The sequence below is a fragment of the Mandrillus leucophaeus genome, unplaced genomic scaffold (assembly GCF_000951045.1).
Source record: "Mandrillus leucophaeus isolate KB7577 unplaced genomic scaffold, Mleu.le_1.0 Scaffold241, whole genome shotgun sequence".
Taxonomy (NCBI): Eukaryota; Metazoa; Chordata; class Mammalia; order Primates; family Cercopithecidae; genus Mandrillus; species Mandrillus leucophaeus.
This window is the reverse complement of record NW_012102488.1, coordinates 1,094,987-1,113,939: the sequence shown is the minus strand read 5'-3', so window position 1 is coordinate 1,113,939 and position 18,953 is coordinate 1,094,987. Positions and strand designations below refer to the sequence as shown.

Here is an 18,953-nt window from a genome sequence, read left to right as displayed (position 1 = left end):
TTTGGGTTGGTTCCAAGTCTTTGCTATTGTGAATAGTGCCACAATAAACATACGTGTGCATGTGTCTTTATAGTAGAATGATTTATAATCCTTTGCGTATATCCCCAGTAATGGAATTGCTGGGTCAAATGGTAGTTGTGTTTTAAGTTCTTTGAGAAATTGCCATACTGCCTTCCACAGTGGCTGAACTAATTTACATTCCCACCAACAGTGTATAAGCATTCCCCTTCTCTGTAGCCTTGCCAGCATCTCTTGTTTTTTAACTTTTTAATGATAGCCATTCTGACTGGTGTGAGATGGCATCTCATTGTGATTTTGATTTGTATTTATCTGATGCTTAGTGATGCTAAGAATTTTTTCATGTTAGTTGGACACTTGTATGTCTTTTGAGAAATGTCAGTTCATGTCTTTTGCTCATTTTTAAAAATGAGGTTGTTTTTTGCTTGTTGATTTAAGTTCCTTATAGATCCTGGATATTAGACTGTGTTAGATACATTGTTTACAAATATTGTTTCCCATTCTGTAGGTTGTCTGTTTACTCTGTTGAATGTTTCTTTGGCTGTGCAGAAGATTTTTAGCTTAATTAGGGCCTACTTGTCAACTTTTGTTTTTGTTCCAATTACTTTTGGAGATACTGCCTTGTCAAGCAGATGTCAAGAAGGGTATTTCCTAGGTTTTCTTCTAGGATTTTTATAGTTTGAGGCCTTACATTTAAATCTTTAATCCATCTTAAGTCAATTTTTATATGTAGTTAAAAATAAGGGTCTAGTTTTGTCATTCTGCATATAATTAACCAGTTATCCTAGTACCATTTATTGAAGGAGTCCTTTTCCCATTGCTTGTTTTTGTTGGCCTTGTTGGAGATCAGATGGTTGGAGGTGTGCAGCTTTATTTCTGAATTTTCTGTTCTGTTCCATTGGTCTGTGTGTCTGTTTTGTACCAGTACCATGCTGTTCTGTTTACTGTAGCCTTGTGGCATAGTTTGAAGTCGAGTAATGTGATGCCTCGAGCTTTGTTCCTTTTGCTTACTATTGCTTTGGCTATTGGGGCTCTTTTTTGATTCCATACGAATTTTAGAATAGTTTTTTTTTTTTTTTTTTTTTTCTAATTTTGTGAAGAATGCCATTGTGGTTTGATAGGATAGCATCAAATCTATAAATTGCTTATGGCCATTTTAATGATACTGATTCTTCTAATACAGTGCATGGGATGTTTTTCTATTTGTGTCATCTCTGATTTTTTTCAGCAGTGTTTTGTCATTCTCCTTGTTGAGTTCTTCCACCTCTTTGGTTAGCTGTATTTTCCTGGGTATGCCATTTTCTTTGACTATTTTATGTTATTGTGTTCTTGATTTGACTCTCTGCCTGGGCATTATTGGTATATAGAAATGCTACTGATTTTTGTACATTGATTTTTATATCCTGAATCCTTGCCAGAATAGCTTATCAGTTCCAGTAGCCTTTTGGCAGAATAATTAATGGTAAGTGAATTAAGAGTCTGTACTAAAATTCTTGCTAGTATGAAATACTGTTTTAAAACCTTGCTACCACTTGCTCACCTATTGGTGCTCTTAATTGTCACCATTTTCAGTTCAATAAACTGAAATCCTGTCTGGACATGTATTCCATTTCTACAAAGAAAATAGGCACTGTATTTTTTTTTTTCTTATTCAAAAGTATTTTTTATTGTCAGTGAAGACTGAAGTCTCTTGAGTTAGACAAATTTGAATTTAGGTTCTCACTCTACCACTTAGTAGCTGAATAGCCTTAGGTATTATTTTACCTCTCTGAGCCTATTTGTTCATCTTTAAAATGGGAATAATTTTACCTACATCTCAATTACTGTAAGTTTTAAGTTAGATTATGCATGTTGTGAAGCAGTTAATGTCATCTTTGGTATAACAAAAGCACTTAGTAAAACATTAGAATTATAGAAGAAATATTCTACTACTTAATTTTTTCTGAAGTCTCTCATGTATTTCTGTTGTTCTGTTACTAACCAAAAAGTATTAATAATCCAGTGATTTTTTTTAAATTTAAATTTTACCATAAGAGTACTTTCCTTGAGAACATGTACCATTTTAGACCTGTTACATGCTCAAGATGATTTTTTTCCATGTATGCTTTCTGTGAGTCCTTGGGGTAAATTAATGGCCATTTCAAATCCTTTAGTTCTTTCTTAGGTAGGTAGATGGTTGAAAATAAATTAGCAAATATTCAGTTGATGGTGATTAATATTGCAGCCTGAGTTATTCAGAACCTGATTTTATATTAGATCATAGTCCATTATTTAATAGTCTAATATTGACTTTCATTTTCAGTTTCTTAATGGCTTATTGACTCATTTTCAGTTGCAACATGTCTAGTAATAATTACCATTTATTTTTTATTTATTTTTTTTTTTGAGGAAAAGACACCTGTTTCTTATTGCTTGTGCTGTGGGTCCTATTTTTGTCCTCTTTGCTGCTCTTGAAATTGTTTTTTTATCAGTTAAATTCTTGTCCTTTGCTTTATTACTCGAGATTGCCTACTTTTGTACACCTGTTGTATAGATACCTATTTTGTATTTTTTGTAAATCCCCGAATTTCTGAGAAATAGTGGTCTGAGCTTGTTTCTACTACCTCATCACCCACGTCTTCCTTAATTCCTTATATCATTTTCCCCTTTCTGCAACTGTATTTACCTTTGAGAATATTTCTGTTTTCACTGAGTTTAAAAGACTTTTCTGAGTCACTTCATATGAACACCATCAGGCACCTTTTTCTAGAAAACTTCTGTACTATCTTAATTTTCTCTCTACTCTCTAACCAATCCGTCACTGTTTTCCCTTCTTTATTTTGTCAGTTAAATGTAACTGAAAAATGAAGTTTCACTTCACTTACTCTTCTTCTTTAGTATCACAGTCACTACCATTGCTTCAGCTGTCTTCTCTGCAGTGATTTCTAAATCTGAATCTTTAGCCCTACCTTCAAGTGAGCTGTAGACTCAGTTGCCTCTTGTTTGGTGCTTGTATCCAGTGGAACTCATCAGCTCACCATCTCCTTTATCCCAAACCAACTTTACTGAAGTCCATATTTCAGATAATGATAATAATAGCTAGTCACCCATTAACCTAGATTTGGAAAACTTGTATTCATTTACTTCATTTCACTTTTCTTTTTAATCTCTTTTTGACAACTTTTTGTGTATAAGCCAGAAAGATAAGCTAATTTTTTCTGACATCTTCTTTGGAGTCATATGTGGTCAAATGTAGGCACCTGCATTTTCCATTGCGGCTTCCACCGGTTTACTTTTATCTCCCTCCTAAATATTTACAGTTGATATTCTTCCCTTTTGCTCCTCCTCCCTCCAAATTAATCTTTTTGGAGGGTATTGTAATGCCTGTCAGTCCAAAAATCTTGAGGGACTTTTCATGGTCTTCAAGCATAAGTATAAATACATTACTCTAGATTTCTTTAATATTATGTTGTATTTAAAATAGTGGCCATATTTTTATTTTAAAAGTGATTCATTTTTATTTTGAAGAGTTTAAGCAATATAGCAAAGGAAACTCAATCCCATCCTCAGAGATAGCCACCATTAACATTAGGTAGACACTGTTTCAGACATTTTCCTGTTGTTATATTCAGATTGCATGAATGGATAATCATAAAATAGAATTATTCTATATATGATACTTCTTAGTAAGATGTAATAATCTTTATTTTAGTTCCATTTTAAGGGAAGGAGATGAAGTAGAAGTAAAATTGAGGGAATTCTTGAGTTTGTCGTATTTGTTTATCACAAGAAGAATTCATTCTCATATGAATTTTTTGAGATAATATTATGAAACGTATTGAGAGTTTGGAGTTGTATTTATCCAATTTCATTTTAATTTCTGAACATTTTTAGGGAAACCTTGCTGAAAAGAGATGAGAAAATTATCACTCGTATATCATCCTAATCTTTCCACAATAATTATTCATAGGTTTATTATTTTTCTCTTGTTAAAGTTTATCAAATTTACATTTTCCTCTGTAACTTTAAATTCCTCAGTTTAGTTTTCCTTGTATATATAAATCAACTCATTGTTTACCAGTTCTTCATTTGAGTTGTTTTGTCTTTTGGTTTGCTGGATTTTATTAAGAAGAAAACTTTTTTCTAGGAAAAGCTCATATATGCTCTGTTTCCTTGAGTTCTTGCATATTTTAGGCCTGTGGCATTTCTATCTGAATTATATCTTGGTTCGAGATCATATTTATGATTCACAGTATCTCTCCTTCAGAACTTCGTAGACATTATTGTATTATCTTAATTATTTCTGTAGGGAAGCCTGAATCCACACTGATTTTTCTTTCTTGTAGGTAACTTACATTTACTGCGTGGAAGCTTGAAAAATTATTGTTCTTTCTTAATGTTTTGTGATTTAATAAGGATATTCTTGATGGTGATGTTCTGAGTCAATGTCTTATGAAGTAATGTAAGCTCTCTTAATCTTTAAACATTTCCTGTATTTTATGTTGGAATATTTTCTGTTGCCTTTCTTAACTACATAGATCCTATTTATCTTTATCTTTATATTAGGTCATTTTGCTGTGTTCTCTATATTCAAGGCTTATTATCCATTCATCTTCACTGTAAAAATCTACAATAACTGTGATTATCAAAAGTTTTTCCTCTAGAAGTAATTTCTTTGTTTTAATAGAGACAGGGTCTCACTCTGTCACCCAGGCTGGAGTGCAGTGGCATGATCATAGTTCACTACAGCCTTGAACTCCTGGTCTCAAGTGATCTTACTGAGTCAGCCTTTTGAGTGGCTGGGACTATAGGCATGTGCCACAAAATTTGACTTATTTTTTAAATTTGTTGTAGAGATGGAGGTCTTGCTATGTTGCCCAGGCTGGTCTCAAACTCCTGGCCACAAGTGATCCTCCTGCTTTGGCCTCCCATAGCATTGGGATTACAGATATGAGCAGCTGTGCTTGGCCCATTATTTGGAGTTGGTTTTTACAATATCCTTGTTCTATTCCATGCGTTTTCTAATTTAAGTAATTCTGTGATAGTGTTACTTTTGTGCTCTGTTTGTTTCCTTAGCTCACTAATCACCTTTATCAAATAAGGCAGTAGTCCTCCCTTAATTGCAGTTTTGGTCTTTGTGGTTTCAGCTACCCTAGTCAATCACAGTCCAAAAATACTAAATGGAAAATCTAGAAATAAACAATTCATAAGTTTCAGATTGTGTACCGTTTTGAGTACCATGATGAAATCTTGTATAGTCATGTCCCGGACATAAATCATTCCTTTGTCCAGTATATCCATGCTGTATATGCTATCTGATCATTAGTGTGTTAGTAGCCATCTTGGTTATCAGATGGCGTGTCATGGTATCATAGTGCTTGTGCTCAAGTAACCCTTATTTTATTTAATGGTCCCAAAGCACAAGAAGAGTGGTGCTAGCAATTTGGATATGCCAGACAGAAATTGTAAAGTGCTTCCTTTAAATGAAAGAATGAAAGTTCTCAACTTACTAAGGAAAGGAAAGAAATCTTATGCTGAGGTTACTGAAATCTGTGGTAAGAATGAATCTTCTATTTGTGACATTGTGAAGAAGGTAAAATAAATTTGTACAATGTACGTCATCATCCCTCAGTATCTGTGGATGGTTGGTTTCAGGGCCTCTTGAAAGATACAAAAATTCATGGTTGCTCAAGTCCCATGTATAGTAAAATGGTATAGTATTTGCATATAACCTATGCGCATCTTCCTGTATACTTTAAATCACCTCTGGATTACTTATACCGAATGCAATGTAAATACTGTGTAATAGTTATTGTACTGTATTATCTAGGGATTGAAGACAAGAAAAAATGTCTGTACAGGCATGCATTGTTTTATTCTGCTTCACTTTATTGGGCTTCAAAGATACTGAGTTTCTAAAAATTGAATGTTTGTGTCAATCCTGCATCAAGCAAGTCTTTATTTTTGCCATTTTTTCCAACAACATGTGCTCACTTCATATCTCTGTGTTATACTTTGGTGATTCTTATAATATTTTAGATTTTTCAATTATTATATTTATTATGGTGATCTGTGGTAAGTGATCTTTGGAGTTACCATTATAATTGTTTTGGGGTGTCATGAGCTACACTCGTATGTGACAGCAAACTTAATTGATAAATGTTTCGTGTGTTCTGACTGCTCCACTGACCTGGCCATTCCCCCATTTCTTATCCTTAGTCCTCCTTATTTCCTGAGACATAACAGTATTGAAATTAGGCTAATTGGTTAATTAATTGATAACCATACAGTGGCCTCTTAAGTCTTCAAGTGAAGAGTTTTACATCTTTAAATAAAAAACTAGAAATGATAAAGCTTATTGAGGAAGACTTGTCAAAAACTGAGCTAGAGCCTGTGCAACTTAGCAAGACCCCATCTTTACCAAAACATTTAAAAAATTAGCCAGATGTGGTGGCGCATGCTTATCGTCTTAGCCACTCAGTAGGCTGAAGTGAACGAGTCACTTGAGCTCAGGAGTGTGAGGCTGCAGTGAGCCACTGCACTCCAGCCTGGGTGACAGAGTGAAACCCAGTCTTGAAAAACAAAAAGAACAAAATAAAGCTGGGATAAACTGAAAGCTAGGCCTCTTGTACTAGTCACTCAAGTTGTAAATGCAAAGGAAAAGTTTTGAGAAAGATTAAATGTGTTACTTCAGTGAACATATGAATGATAAGAAAGCACAACAGCTTATTGCTGGTATGGCGAAAGTTCGAGTGGTCTGGATAGAAGATCAAACCAGCAGCAATATTCTGTTAAGCCAAAGTCTAATCCAGAGTAAGATCCCGACTACCTCCAATTCTGTGAAGTCTGAGAGAGGTATGGAAGCTGCAGAGGAAATGTTTGAAGCTAGTAGAGGTTGATTCTGGAGGTTCGAGGAAGGAAGCCATCTCAATAACATAAAAGAGCAAGGTAAGGCAACAAATGCTGACATAGAAGCTGAAGGAAGATCTAGCTAAGATAATTGATGAAGAGTGCTGCACCAAACAAGAGATTTGCAGTGCAGATGAAACAAACTTCTCTTGGAAGAAGATGCCATCTAGGACTTTCATAGCTATAGAGAATTTAGAGCTTGATTTCAAATCTTCAAAGTCAAGGCTGACTCACTAGGAGCTAATGCAGCTGGCAACTTCAAGTTGAAGCCAGTGCTCATTAACCATTTTGAAAATCCTAGGCCCTTTAAGAATTAGGCTAAATCTATTCTGTCTGTACTCTATAAATGGAACAACAAAGCCAGCATGACAGCACATCTGTTTATAGCATTGTTTACTGAATATTTTAAGTCTACTGTTGAGACCTCCAACTCAGAAAAGAAGACTCTTCTAACAATTTTACTGCTTACTGACATTGCACTGGTTACTTAAGAGCCCTGATGGAGAGAGTACCCAGATGAATGGTGTTTTCGTGCCTGCTAATGTAACATCCTTTCTGCAGTCCATGGATCAAGGAGTAATTTCAACTTTCAAATCTTAGTTTTTAAGAAATACATTTTATAAAGCTATAGCTGCCATAGATAGCGATTCCTCTGATGGATCTTGGCAAAGGAAATTAAGACTTTCTGGAAAGGACTCACCATTTTAGATGGCATTAAGAACATTGGTGATTCATGGAAGTCAAAATATCAACATTAACAGAAATTTGAAAGACATTGATTCCAACTCTCACAAATGATTTTTGGTGGTTCAGGAGTACAGTTAAGGAAGTAACTGCAAATGTGGTAAAAACAGCAAGAGTATGAGAATTAGAAGTGAGCCTGGAGATGTGACTGAATTGCTGCAGTCTTATGACAAAAATTAAATAAATGAGGAGTTACTTCTTGAAGAACTTGTTTGGAGATTCTAGCAGGGGAACACAGCTACTCATATTCCTTGACCAAAAACCGGTCCTCCTCTATCAGGGATGGTCATCCTCTTTGACCGAGCATGCAGCTTTGGGAGGGACACACATGGAGCGGTGAGGGAGTAAGGGGACACCCGCTTAGCCAGCCAGATCAACTGAATCAACCCTGGCGATCAAGGGGGTGACAGATGTCGCAGCCAGATCGCCCTCATATCCAAGTTACTTCTTAAGAATGAGCAAATAATGTGATTTCTTGAGATGGAATCTACTCCTGGTGAACACACTGTGAACATTGTTGAAATAACAAATTATTTAGAATAGTCCATAAAATTAATTGATAAAGCAATAGCAGGATTTTGAGGGCATTGACTCCAATTTTGAAAGAAACTCTACTATGGGTAAAACACTATCAAACAGCATCACATAGTACAGAGAAATCTTTGAGGAAAGGAAGAGTCCATTAATGTGGCAAACTTTGTTGTTGTCTTATTTTAAGAAATTGCCTTTACTTTAAGAAATTGCCACTTCAGCCTTCAGCAACCACCACCCTGATCAGTCAGCAGCCATCAACATTAAGGCAAGACTCTCCACCAGAAAAAAAGATTATAACTTGGTGATGGCTCAGATGTTCATTAGCATTTTTTAGAAAAAGTGTTTTAGAATTAAGATGTATGCATTGTTTATTTAGACATAATGCTGTTGCACAATTAATAGGCCATAGTATCGTGTAAAAATAACTTTTATATGCACTGGGAAATTTGATAATTCATGTGACTTCCTTTATTGTGATACTCAGTTTATTGTGGTGGGCTGGAACCAAATTTGTAATATCTTTGAGGTATGCCTGTACATGTTCGGTACAAACACAGTCACCCATTAAAAAAACATTTTTTATCTATAGTTGGTTGAATCCATGGATGCAGAACCCACAGATATGGAGGGCTGACTATATAGGTACTGTTTGTGATTTGAGGCATCCACTGGGGGTCTTGGAATGTATTCCCTGTGGATAAGGAGGTACTACTGTATGTTGTTTTGTTGTCTTTCCTTTGCTTCTTTAAATTCATGTTTTTGTCAAATTCTTCAGTGTTACCAAGTTTGTGTAATGAATTTTCTGCTGTTTCTTAGGTTATTTTCTTATCTTTCTTTCTTTTTTTTTTTTGAGGCAGAGTCTCTCTCTATTGCCTAGGCTGGAGTGCAGTGGCACAATCTTGGCTTACTGCAACCTGCATCTCCCAAGTTCAAGCGATTCTCCTGCCTCAGCCTCCGAAGTAGCTGGGATTACAGGCACACACTGCCATGCCCGGCTAATTTTTTTTTTTTTGTATTTTAGTAGAGACGGGGTTTCATCATGTTGCCCAGGCTGGTCTCAAACTCCTGTGCTCAGGCAATCTGCCCGTCTTGGCCTCCCAAAGTACTGGGATTACAGGTGTGAGCCACCGCACCCGGCCACAAGTTATTATTTTCTTCCAAATTGTTGCTGTTCTTTTAAATGAGACAGGGTCTCACTCTGTTGCCCAAATTGGAGTTTAGTGGTGCGATCATGGCTCACTGCAGCCTCCAACTCCTGGGTTCAAGCAATCCTCCCACCTCAGCCTCCCAAGTAACCAGGACTATAGTTGCATGCCACCACACCTTGCTCTCTCTATGTATGTAAAATAGAGATGGTCACTCTACATTGCTCAGACTGATCTTGAACTCCTGGGCTCAAGCAGTCCTCCCCCGCTTCCCTCCTAAAGTGCTGGGATTACAGGCATGAGCCACTGCACACTGCCAAGATTGTGTTGTTTAATCTGACTTTTGCATACTCTTTCCCTTGTAAGTTTTATTTTATTGTAAAAATTTTGCTTAGCGCATTAGGACCCATTACTTTTTCTTTCATTTTGATTATGTTTAATATGTGTGCTCTGATATAGTCTGAATAAATTTTCTTTGAGCATACTTGTGTATCTTGGGTTTTTTGTTTTTTGTTTTTAATTGAGATGGAGTCTTGCTCTGTCGCCCAGGCTGGAGTGCAGTGGCACAATCTTGGCTCACTGCAATACCCACCTCCCGGGTTCAAGCAATTCTCTGCCTCAGCCTCCTGAGTAGCTGGGATTACAGGCGCCTGCCACCACGTCCGGCTAATTTTTGTATATTTAATAGAGATGTGTTTCACCATCTTGACCAGGCTAATCTTGCACTCCTGACCTCACGATCCACCCTCCTCAGCCTCCCAAAGTGCTGGGATTACAGGTGTAACCACCACGCCTGGCCTATCTTGTATTTTGAGTACTTTCAGTACAGTTTGAAGGATGTTTCTGTGCTTAATCTGCTTATTAAAGTGCTTATAAAAGTGGTATCATGGCATGGAATTTGGGAAAGCTTAGTTGGATCTGTATTCAAACTTGTCTGAGATTTATAAAGTATCTTAACATAGGTTTTATTCCATCCAGCATGGATTCCTGTAGTCTGTGGCTGTCAAAGACGGTTGTCTCTAGTGTTCGCTTTCCTACTTCACTCTACCATTTTAACTGTAGGATGCCCATCCTCTGGCTTTCAAGAATGAGAGGGTTGATCCTACCTGATTTTTGAACTTTATCATTAGCTCTTCTTTACTCATAATATCTGTACTTTCTAGCAAAACTTGACTATTAAGAATCAATATATGTGAAGTTAAGAATGCAATGTATAGTTCAGTACCTTGTATCTAATTGTCACTCATTCAATATATGTTGAAGAAAAGTAATTTGTTGTTTATTTTACATTTTGTCCTCTCAAACTCATTAGAATAATGTGAGCATACCTATTTCAATGTTTGTGTAATTCGTATAGTGGCAAATTACAATGTTATTAAGTAGAACTTTGTAAGATGGTCTCTCTAAGAATTTAGAATTGTTTCTTCACTTCAAAATATTTTCAGTGGCAGACCTCTAAATTACTTCTTTCTAAGGCCTGTGGATTTTTTATACACACTGGATTATTTTCCATTTTGAGGTAAATATTGAAAGAAAAGACCCATAGTACCTCATTTTTTTTGTTCCATGCCTTACCATTGGTTCATGTTATTATATAAAGACTGTTGTTAGATTTCTTCTTCTTTTTTTTTTTGATATAGAGTCTTGCTCTGTCACCCAGGCTGGAGTGCGGTGGTGCGATCTTGGCTCACTGCAATCTCTGGCTCCTGGGTTCCAGCAGTTCTCCTGCCTCTGCCTCTCGAGTAGGTGGGATTACAGGTGCCTGCCACCATGCCCGGCTAATTTCTTTTTTTTAGTAGAGATGGGGTTTCACCATATTGGCTAGGCTGGTCTTGAACTCCTGACCTCAGGTGATCTGCCCTTCTCGGCCTCCCAAAGTGCTGGAATTACAGGCGTGAGCCACTGTGTCCAGCCTGACTTGTGAGATTTCTTATTTTTGTAATGTGCCCTAGAGTTAACTTGATCTGAACCTTACCTTCTTTGTTTTTTAAAGGTAAATGAAATTGCCTTTATAAATACCCTTGAAGCCCAGAATAAACGTCATGATGTTTTATCAAAATTGAAGGAATATGAACAGAGGCTTAATGAGCTACAGGAAGAGCGTCAGAGAAGACAGGAAGAAAAGCAAGCACGTGATGAAGCTGTGCAGGTAGGATTTTATTCAGCAAACATTGATTGAGCACCTGTCATATTTTAGACTTAAAGCTAGTTGCTGAGGACCCAAAATGGAGTAATCTAGTGTTTGTTCCCAAAGGTGCATGGTTCAATATAGCACTCGAGAAACATAAAGTCTGATTTCTAAAAGATAGTGTGTTATCCTTCAGTTACGGTCATCAGTTCTTTCATCAGTAGACTGTAATCATAGCAATAGAATCGTCAACTTCATCTAGGTGAAGGATTAAACTGTTCTGGACAGATTATTATCTATTCTTTTCTAATCAGGCTGGGCAGGAATATAGTCCTGTCCCAACAATAAAAACAAAGGTTGTTTTTGAATCAGTATATATAGACTCAAACAATTTTTTTGCCTATGAGGAGGCAAATTTAGGTTAATTTTTATGCCTAAGATAATGGGCATCTGTTATTTTTTAGTATCATCAGATACCATAATTAGATTTTAACCTCTGCAGCAAACCCTACATTTGCAAGATGGGGAAAAGGTTAAAGCATACACTATCCTGCTGCTTATAATCTATTTTAGATCTTCCTCAGTAAAATGCCTTGCCCATAGTCTTTAAAGGCCTGACATATTTTTTTATGTAGAGAACAAATTTTGCAATATTTAAATACAAATTCACACATGCTGTATTTATTGTGACTAATGTTTATTTGTTCCTTCAGTGATCATTTCATTGAGTTACTGCAAGTCATGTGTTAGGCTCGAAGATATGAAAAGTATACATCTGTGTTCTCAGTGGGGAGACGTGTATGTACATAAACAAGATTAGGAAAAATGCTGTGCTAAAGGCATTGTCAGTAGCACAAAGAAGAACACCTTATTTATATAGAGAGCAGAGGGAACATGAAGAAGTCCAGAAAAGTTTCCAGGTAGAGATGACATGTTTACTAAGTTTTCAATAATGAAACATACAAATGATAAGTTGTATGGGAGGGCATCTCATGCACAAGGGGATATGAGGAAGGAGTACATGTAGAGTTAGGGAGGAGGTCATGAAAAACTTTGTAGGTATTTTTAAAAATTACGAGTTGTGTTTCATGCTTCTTGTTATCGGTGATTTTAGTAAATTATTAATACATTTTTAAGTTCATTGATCACTGTTTGCTATTTGTGGGCATTAACAGGTATTCCCATATTCATCCTCATCTCTATTTGATTTGTGTCCAATGTACTATTTTAATCAATGCAAAGCTAGCTTCATGTTTAAAAACACAGAATGCTCCCGTTAGAGAAACTAGCCTTTCCTTTCCAAGAAGCAGTAAAAATTTTCGTATTTATCATTTATAAGCTATTTATCTATTAACTTATATTCTTAAATGAATAAAAAAAATTTGAATGTTTAATTTGAATCGTTAACATTATTTATCCTGTTTATTTATCCTGCTTCTCTACAGGATAAATGCTATAAATGTCTAGGGAAACAAATACAGACAGATAAAAATAATTATGGTTTGTAAATTATGTGTTACTTTAATAACTAATAATTCAGACATATAAATAAGACATTTTTGCCTTTATAGCAAATAATAAATTACAGTTTAATTTGAAAGAGTATAATTAGAGTATGTACAAGGTACAAAGGTACTACAGAGGAGGGAATAATTAGCTCGGTTGGTGGAAATAGAATATCAGGGAAAGTTCTCTGGAAAAGGTAACTTCTTAGCTGTTTTTTGGGGGGAAATATATGAGTAGTATTGTATATTTTAAAATAGACATCTTTGATTCCTTTCTCTGCATTTTGCAGATTTGAAATATAACAGTTATCTTTCATTTAAAAATGTTGATTCTCACTTCACAATTTGTAACATTCATTAAAACTTAAAGGAAAGCAGTTTACTAAACTAGTAGGGAATTTCCTCCACCAACCAACACTTTAAGAATTGTTTTGGCTCTTCAGAATTTTTTTTTTGTTTTTAAAAGTACTGAAATTTCCTATGGATTTAATTTCAATGAAAAATTTTAAACCTGTCTACATATGCTTGAGATATACTGAGATAGATAGAAAAATCCACCGGTAGATAACATATATAACATTAAAATTTTAAAAATGTGTAGTCATTACATGCTGTACAGGCACTAGTGCCATGTATTCTGTAAATACAATAGTAAGATCCTAACCTAATACAGAATTTCAGAGACCCTCCATACATTTTATTTTTACACTTGAAACATTCCCATGGACTATTAAAGGCAATGTGATTCTCATTTCTTGTAAGTAAAATATCAAGTGCTGCCATCATATGTTCTCAGGTTGCTGTTATTGTTATGTATATTACTAATTATAGGCATAAAGAGGAGCTACGGAATCCTTTCTTAGGCTGCCTTAAACACCTCCCTGGCTAAGATATGTAGGGGTCTGAGAGGTTCTTCTGTAGGCTTAAGAATTAGTTATATTTCTAATTCCTTTGCTGTAGGTTTTAGTTCTTTCCTTGTGGGTATATAGATTCATAATGTATGTGATTTTATAAAGTCATGCTTCATTTATTAAACAGATATTTAGGAATCCCTACCTTGTGCAAGGTGTTTTGTGGGGTACAAAGTTTCCTGTCTTTATGGAATTGAAATTTCAGATTGGGAAATGGTAACTGAATTTTAGTAATTTTACTCATTAGCTGTATGGCTACCAATTCTCTTTTCAAGTTATTAAAAGTGAAAATTAATAGGTTAGGTAACTTTTTACATCCAGTTATCTCTTTTCATACAATGTTGGGGTTGGTCTGATATCCATTAAAATGATCAGCAAGTTGACATTATGTTTACAAGTCTACACTTGGCTACATTGCACATACCTGAAGTAATTATTTTTACATAATATATATTTTATAAGATCAATTTAGGATTTAAAAAATTGCCTCCCTCAGGCCTTTGGTCTTATATTAATAAAATATGAAATGAAAAATTCTGCTTTAATTCTTTGTATTTAATGCCTAAGCTCTTTGTATTTTGTTGTGAAGCATGTGTTTTCAGATATAATATGGAATTTTTAAACTTCAGAAAAATTGGACTATAAGAGGAATTTTTTTTGTTCACTTTTTTTTAATGGAGAAAATTTTCTGTGCCAGATTTGATTTTAGTCTTAAGAGTTTTTGGCCAAACAAGTTTCCACATATTCTTGATTAGTAATGAGAAATAGCTACAACTGTTTCATGAATAGTATGCTCAGACAGTAAATGATATATTTTAAAATCTAATTGCATGACTCCAACAGTCTGCAGTGTGCCTGTTATGTCCTCCTGAAATCAGGGCATTTCCTTCCAATTTCCAGTTTACCCTCTTCCTATACCACCCACCTCCTCAAAAAAAGAGAAGGAAATAGAGATCCTTTTGGCTATTTTAAAAAGACTTTCTTTCTCTGGGGCAGATAGAGCTTGTTGTGGAGATGAAGTTACTATTGTGAGCTCAGTTAACTATTAGAAATGTTCAGATCTCTCTTCTGTGTTCCCTGAACAGAAATTGCGTTATTTTTTTTTTTTCTGCTGTCCTTTACTGAGCCTTTACTATGGCTAAACTCTATGCTGAGAACTTACCTGTAATCAATAATTTACATCTCACAATCAACTGAGGCTCTTTAAGGTGAAGTACCTTGCCCAAAATTATGTAAGTAGTAGGTACTAGAGCCTAGATCAATGTATTCCATTAATTATAAAGGAGAGGCCAGGGAGAGGTTGTGTGTGTGGTCTGGAGAATGGGTATGGATTCAGAGAAACATATCAATAACATGAGGAACATGTTAGTGACAGATATTTCATGAAGTTACCCAGTTTTGATGATTTATCTTCTGGCTTGATGATGATAATGATGATAATTATTGAGAATTTTATATATGCCAGGCTCTATGGTAAGTGCTTTTCATATATTAGCTCATCTGTACTTTATAATATCCTAAGAAATGCATATTATTATTTATCTTCTAGAAAACTAAGGCCTAGAGATTGTAACTAAGTAGCCCAGAGTCACTGTGCTAGTGAATAATGGGGTAAGGAAACAAAACCAGGGAATCTGACCCAATATCCACTCTTATACACTCTATGCTCTATTATGTTACCTCTTTCTCCTTCTCACAAGCTGTCTTAATTCCGTCGTGAAAGCTTAGTTCAGAAATAAAATCTATTAACTATGGTTTTTTCATCATATTCAGGTATTTCTATAGCCATATATTAACACAAGGCTTTAGAAGTGATTAATCAGAAAACATATATTAAGTTCTGTATTAGAGTTCTCTAGAGGTATAGAACTAATAGGATATATATGTGTGTGTGTGTGTATACATATATATATATATGAGTTTATGAAGTATTAACTCATACAATCACAAGGTCCCACGACAGTGTCTGCAAACTGAGGAGTAAGGAGAGCCAGTCCAAGTTCCGAAACTGAAGAACTTGCGGTCTGATGTTTGAGGGCAGGAAGCATCCAGAACAGGAAAAAGATGTAGGCTGGTAGGCTAGGCCAGTCTCTGTTTTCATGTTTTTCTGCCTGCTTTATATTCTAGCCTTGTTGGCAGCTGATTAGATTGTGCCCACCCAGATTAAGGGTGGATCTGCCTTTCCTAGCTCACTGACTCAAGTGTTCATCTCGTTTGGCAACACTCTCACAGACACACCCAGAATTTTGTATCCTTCAATCCAATCAAGTTCACACTCAGTATTAACCATCACAAGTTCCCACAAAACAAATATAACATAGTGTTTGCATCAAAAAGCAATTATTTTCTTAATTATGTGTAACACTGGTAAATGACTTTCAGAAACCAGATATCATTGCTATTTGATATTTGTTTAAACTTTAAGAAGCAGAGTACCTAGTGGCAAGCCCATCTTTCTACTTGGCTTGAACATGTAAGTTTGATGAAAGGTATATTACTTTGAATCATTTTTATTTTACACATAACTCTAATATTGGAAAAAAATATTTCTAACATTAGGAACGCAAGAGAGCTCTAGAGGCAGAACGGCAGGCCCGTGTAGAAGAATTGTTAATGAAGAGGAAAGAACAAGAAGCCCGAATTGAACAACAGAGGCAAGAAAAGGAAAAAGCCCGTGAGGATGCAGCCCGGGAAAGAGCTAGGTACCTCATTTGCTATCTTGATGAACATTTTGCACTGAGTGAGTATTCAAGTTGAGGTCTTAAAGCCATTTACTGTCATGTAGGGTTTTTTGGTTTTTTTTGAGATGAGGTTTTGCGATGTTGAGCAGGTTGATCTTGAACTCTCTGACTCAAGTGATCCTCCCATCTCACCCTCCTGAGTAGCTTGGACTACAGGCGTGTACCACCACACTCAGATCAAAAAATATGTAATTTGATTCTGGATAGCTTCAGCAAAAGGGACTTCTGGGGAAGATGCTGAGGACATAAGTAATAGAAGGTTAGAGGACCAGGTTTGGAAATGTTCTGTCAGACATCAAAGGCTAGATCACAAGAGCCACAGCAGTGGATTTTTTTTTTTTTTTTTTTTTATGAAAATAGTCTGGTTGCCAGTAATCATGTTGCCACTCTGATTATAATGTATGACCTTCAACTATCCCTTAGTTTTAATCGCTTGTGTAAGATTTAAAGACACAGGAAAAAACATGTAATTGGCCAAGCCTAAGTCCCTTTTATTGGTGTGAACCTTACTGACATGATATTTTGTGACTTCCAAATTATAGCGAAGTTGGTAGGTGTGAAAAGATAGCTCTTTGTGGTTTTAATTTACTTTTCTACTTGTCCCTGATTAATAATTAGGCTGAGCAACTTCTCACATGTTTATGAGCTATTCGGGGTTTTTTAATACAAAGTGCTTATTCAAATTTTTGTTCATTTCTGTATTAGGGTCTTTTTTTTATCTTATTGATGTTTAGGGATTATCTTTACTAGATACTAAGTCTTTGTCAGTTACATATATTGCAAGTATACCTATAGGTTGTGTCTTACCTTTTTTCTTTTTTGTGATGTCTTTTGATTAATGTAACTCTTGACTGCAGTGTAGTAGAACTGAACAAGCTAATTTATGCCTTTCGGTCTTATTTATGAAACCGTTTTCTATCCTAAGTCATAAGACATTCTTCAAAATTTTATAGTTTTATCTTTAATGGTCTTTATCTATCTGCAATTGATTTTATTGTGTATTTTGAGGTAGGAGTCTTACTTCATTTTCTCCATGTGGATACCTAATTATTTTAACATGCTTTATTGAAAAATGCATTTTTTTCCTACTGATCTGCAAGGCTTTCTAACATAAGCCAAGTTTTTATATATGTGTGGGTCTGCTTGTGGACTCTTATGTTCTGGTCCAGCGATCACTTTTTTTGTCATCTGCCTTAGTTATCAAAGCTTTATAATAATTGTTGGTGTCTGAACTATCCTTCACCTTATTTTTTATTAGGACTGTCTTGACCCTATTTCACATCTGTGTTAGTTTTAGAATCAGCTTGCTCAGTTCTATATTTAAAAAGAAACTATAAAATTTTGATTGGAATTGCACTGAGTCTCTAAATTCAGGTGTTAAGATTGATATTTTTATGGTGAATATTTTAATTTATGAGCATGCTACTAAATGTTTTTCTACTGATTTAGGTCTTTCAAAACATCTTTATATCAGGTATATAATTTTTTTTCTATAAAGGATTTTTGTGTACTTTTTTATTGTGGCAAAAAATATAAATAAAATGGAATTTATAATTTTAATCATTTTTAAGTTTACAGTTCAGTGGCATTAAGTACATTGACATTTTGGTGAAACTATTACTACCATCTGTACCCAGAAATTTTTTTCAGTTTCCGAGATTGAAATGCTGTATCTAATAAGTAATAACTCCCCATTCTCTCCATTCCGCACCCCCACACTCCCATTTGCCTCTGACAATCGTCATGCTACTTTATGTTTCTATGAATTTGACTGCTTTAGGAATCTTATATAAGTGGAATCGTACAGCATTTGTCCTTTAGTGACTTATCCTAATGTCTTCAAGTTTCATCCATGTTGTAGCATGTGTCAGGATTTTCTTCCTTTTTAAGACTGAATAGAATGGGCATGGGGGGCGGAGCAAGATGGCCGAATAGGAACAGCTCCAGTCTCCAACTCCCAGCGCGAGCGACAGAGAAGACAGGTGATTTCTGCATCTTCAACTGAGGTACTGGGTTTATCTCACTAGGGAGTGCCTGACAATCAGGGCTGGTCAGCTGCTGCAGCCGAACCAACGAGAGCTGACGCAGGTGAGAGCATCCCCTCACCTGGGAAGCGCAAGGGGGAAGGGAATCCCTTTTCCTAGCCAGGGAAACTGAGACACACAACACCTGGAAAATCGGGTAACTCCCACCCCAATAATGCGCTCTACCAAAGATCTTAGCAAACGGGCACACCAGGAGACTATATCCCACACCTGGCCGGGAGGGTCCCACGCCCACGGAGCCTCCCTCATTGCTAGCACAGCAGTCTGCGATCTCGGGGCAAGGCAGCAGCGAGG

The 18,953-nt window shown here is 35.8% G+C and overlaps 1 protein-coding gene across 1 annotated transcript in view; it reads left to right on the top strand.

Annotated features, from left to right (window-relative positions):
* Positions 1 to 18,953, top strand: part of SCAPER (S-phase cyclin A-associated protein in the ER) — a 605,860-nt gene that overhangs the window by 184,697 nt on the left and 402,210 nt on the right. Inside the window, exons 16-17 of the mRNA XM_011982670.1 lie at positions 11,323 to 11,478; positions 16,433 to 16,575. Of these exons, the coding sequence (XP_011838060.1) occupies positions 11,323 to 11,478; positions 16,433 to 16,575 (299 nt within the window). The remainder of the gene's footprint in view (positions 1 to 11,322; positions 11,479 to 16,432; positions 16,576 to 18,953) is intronic.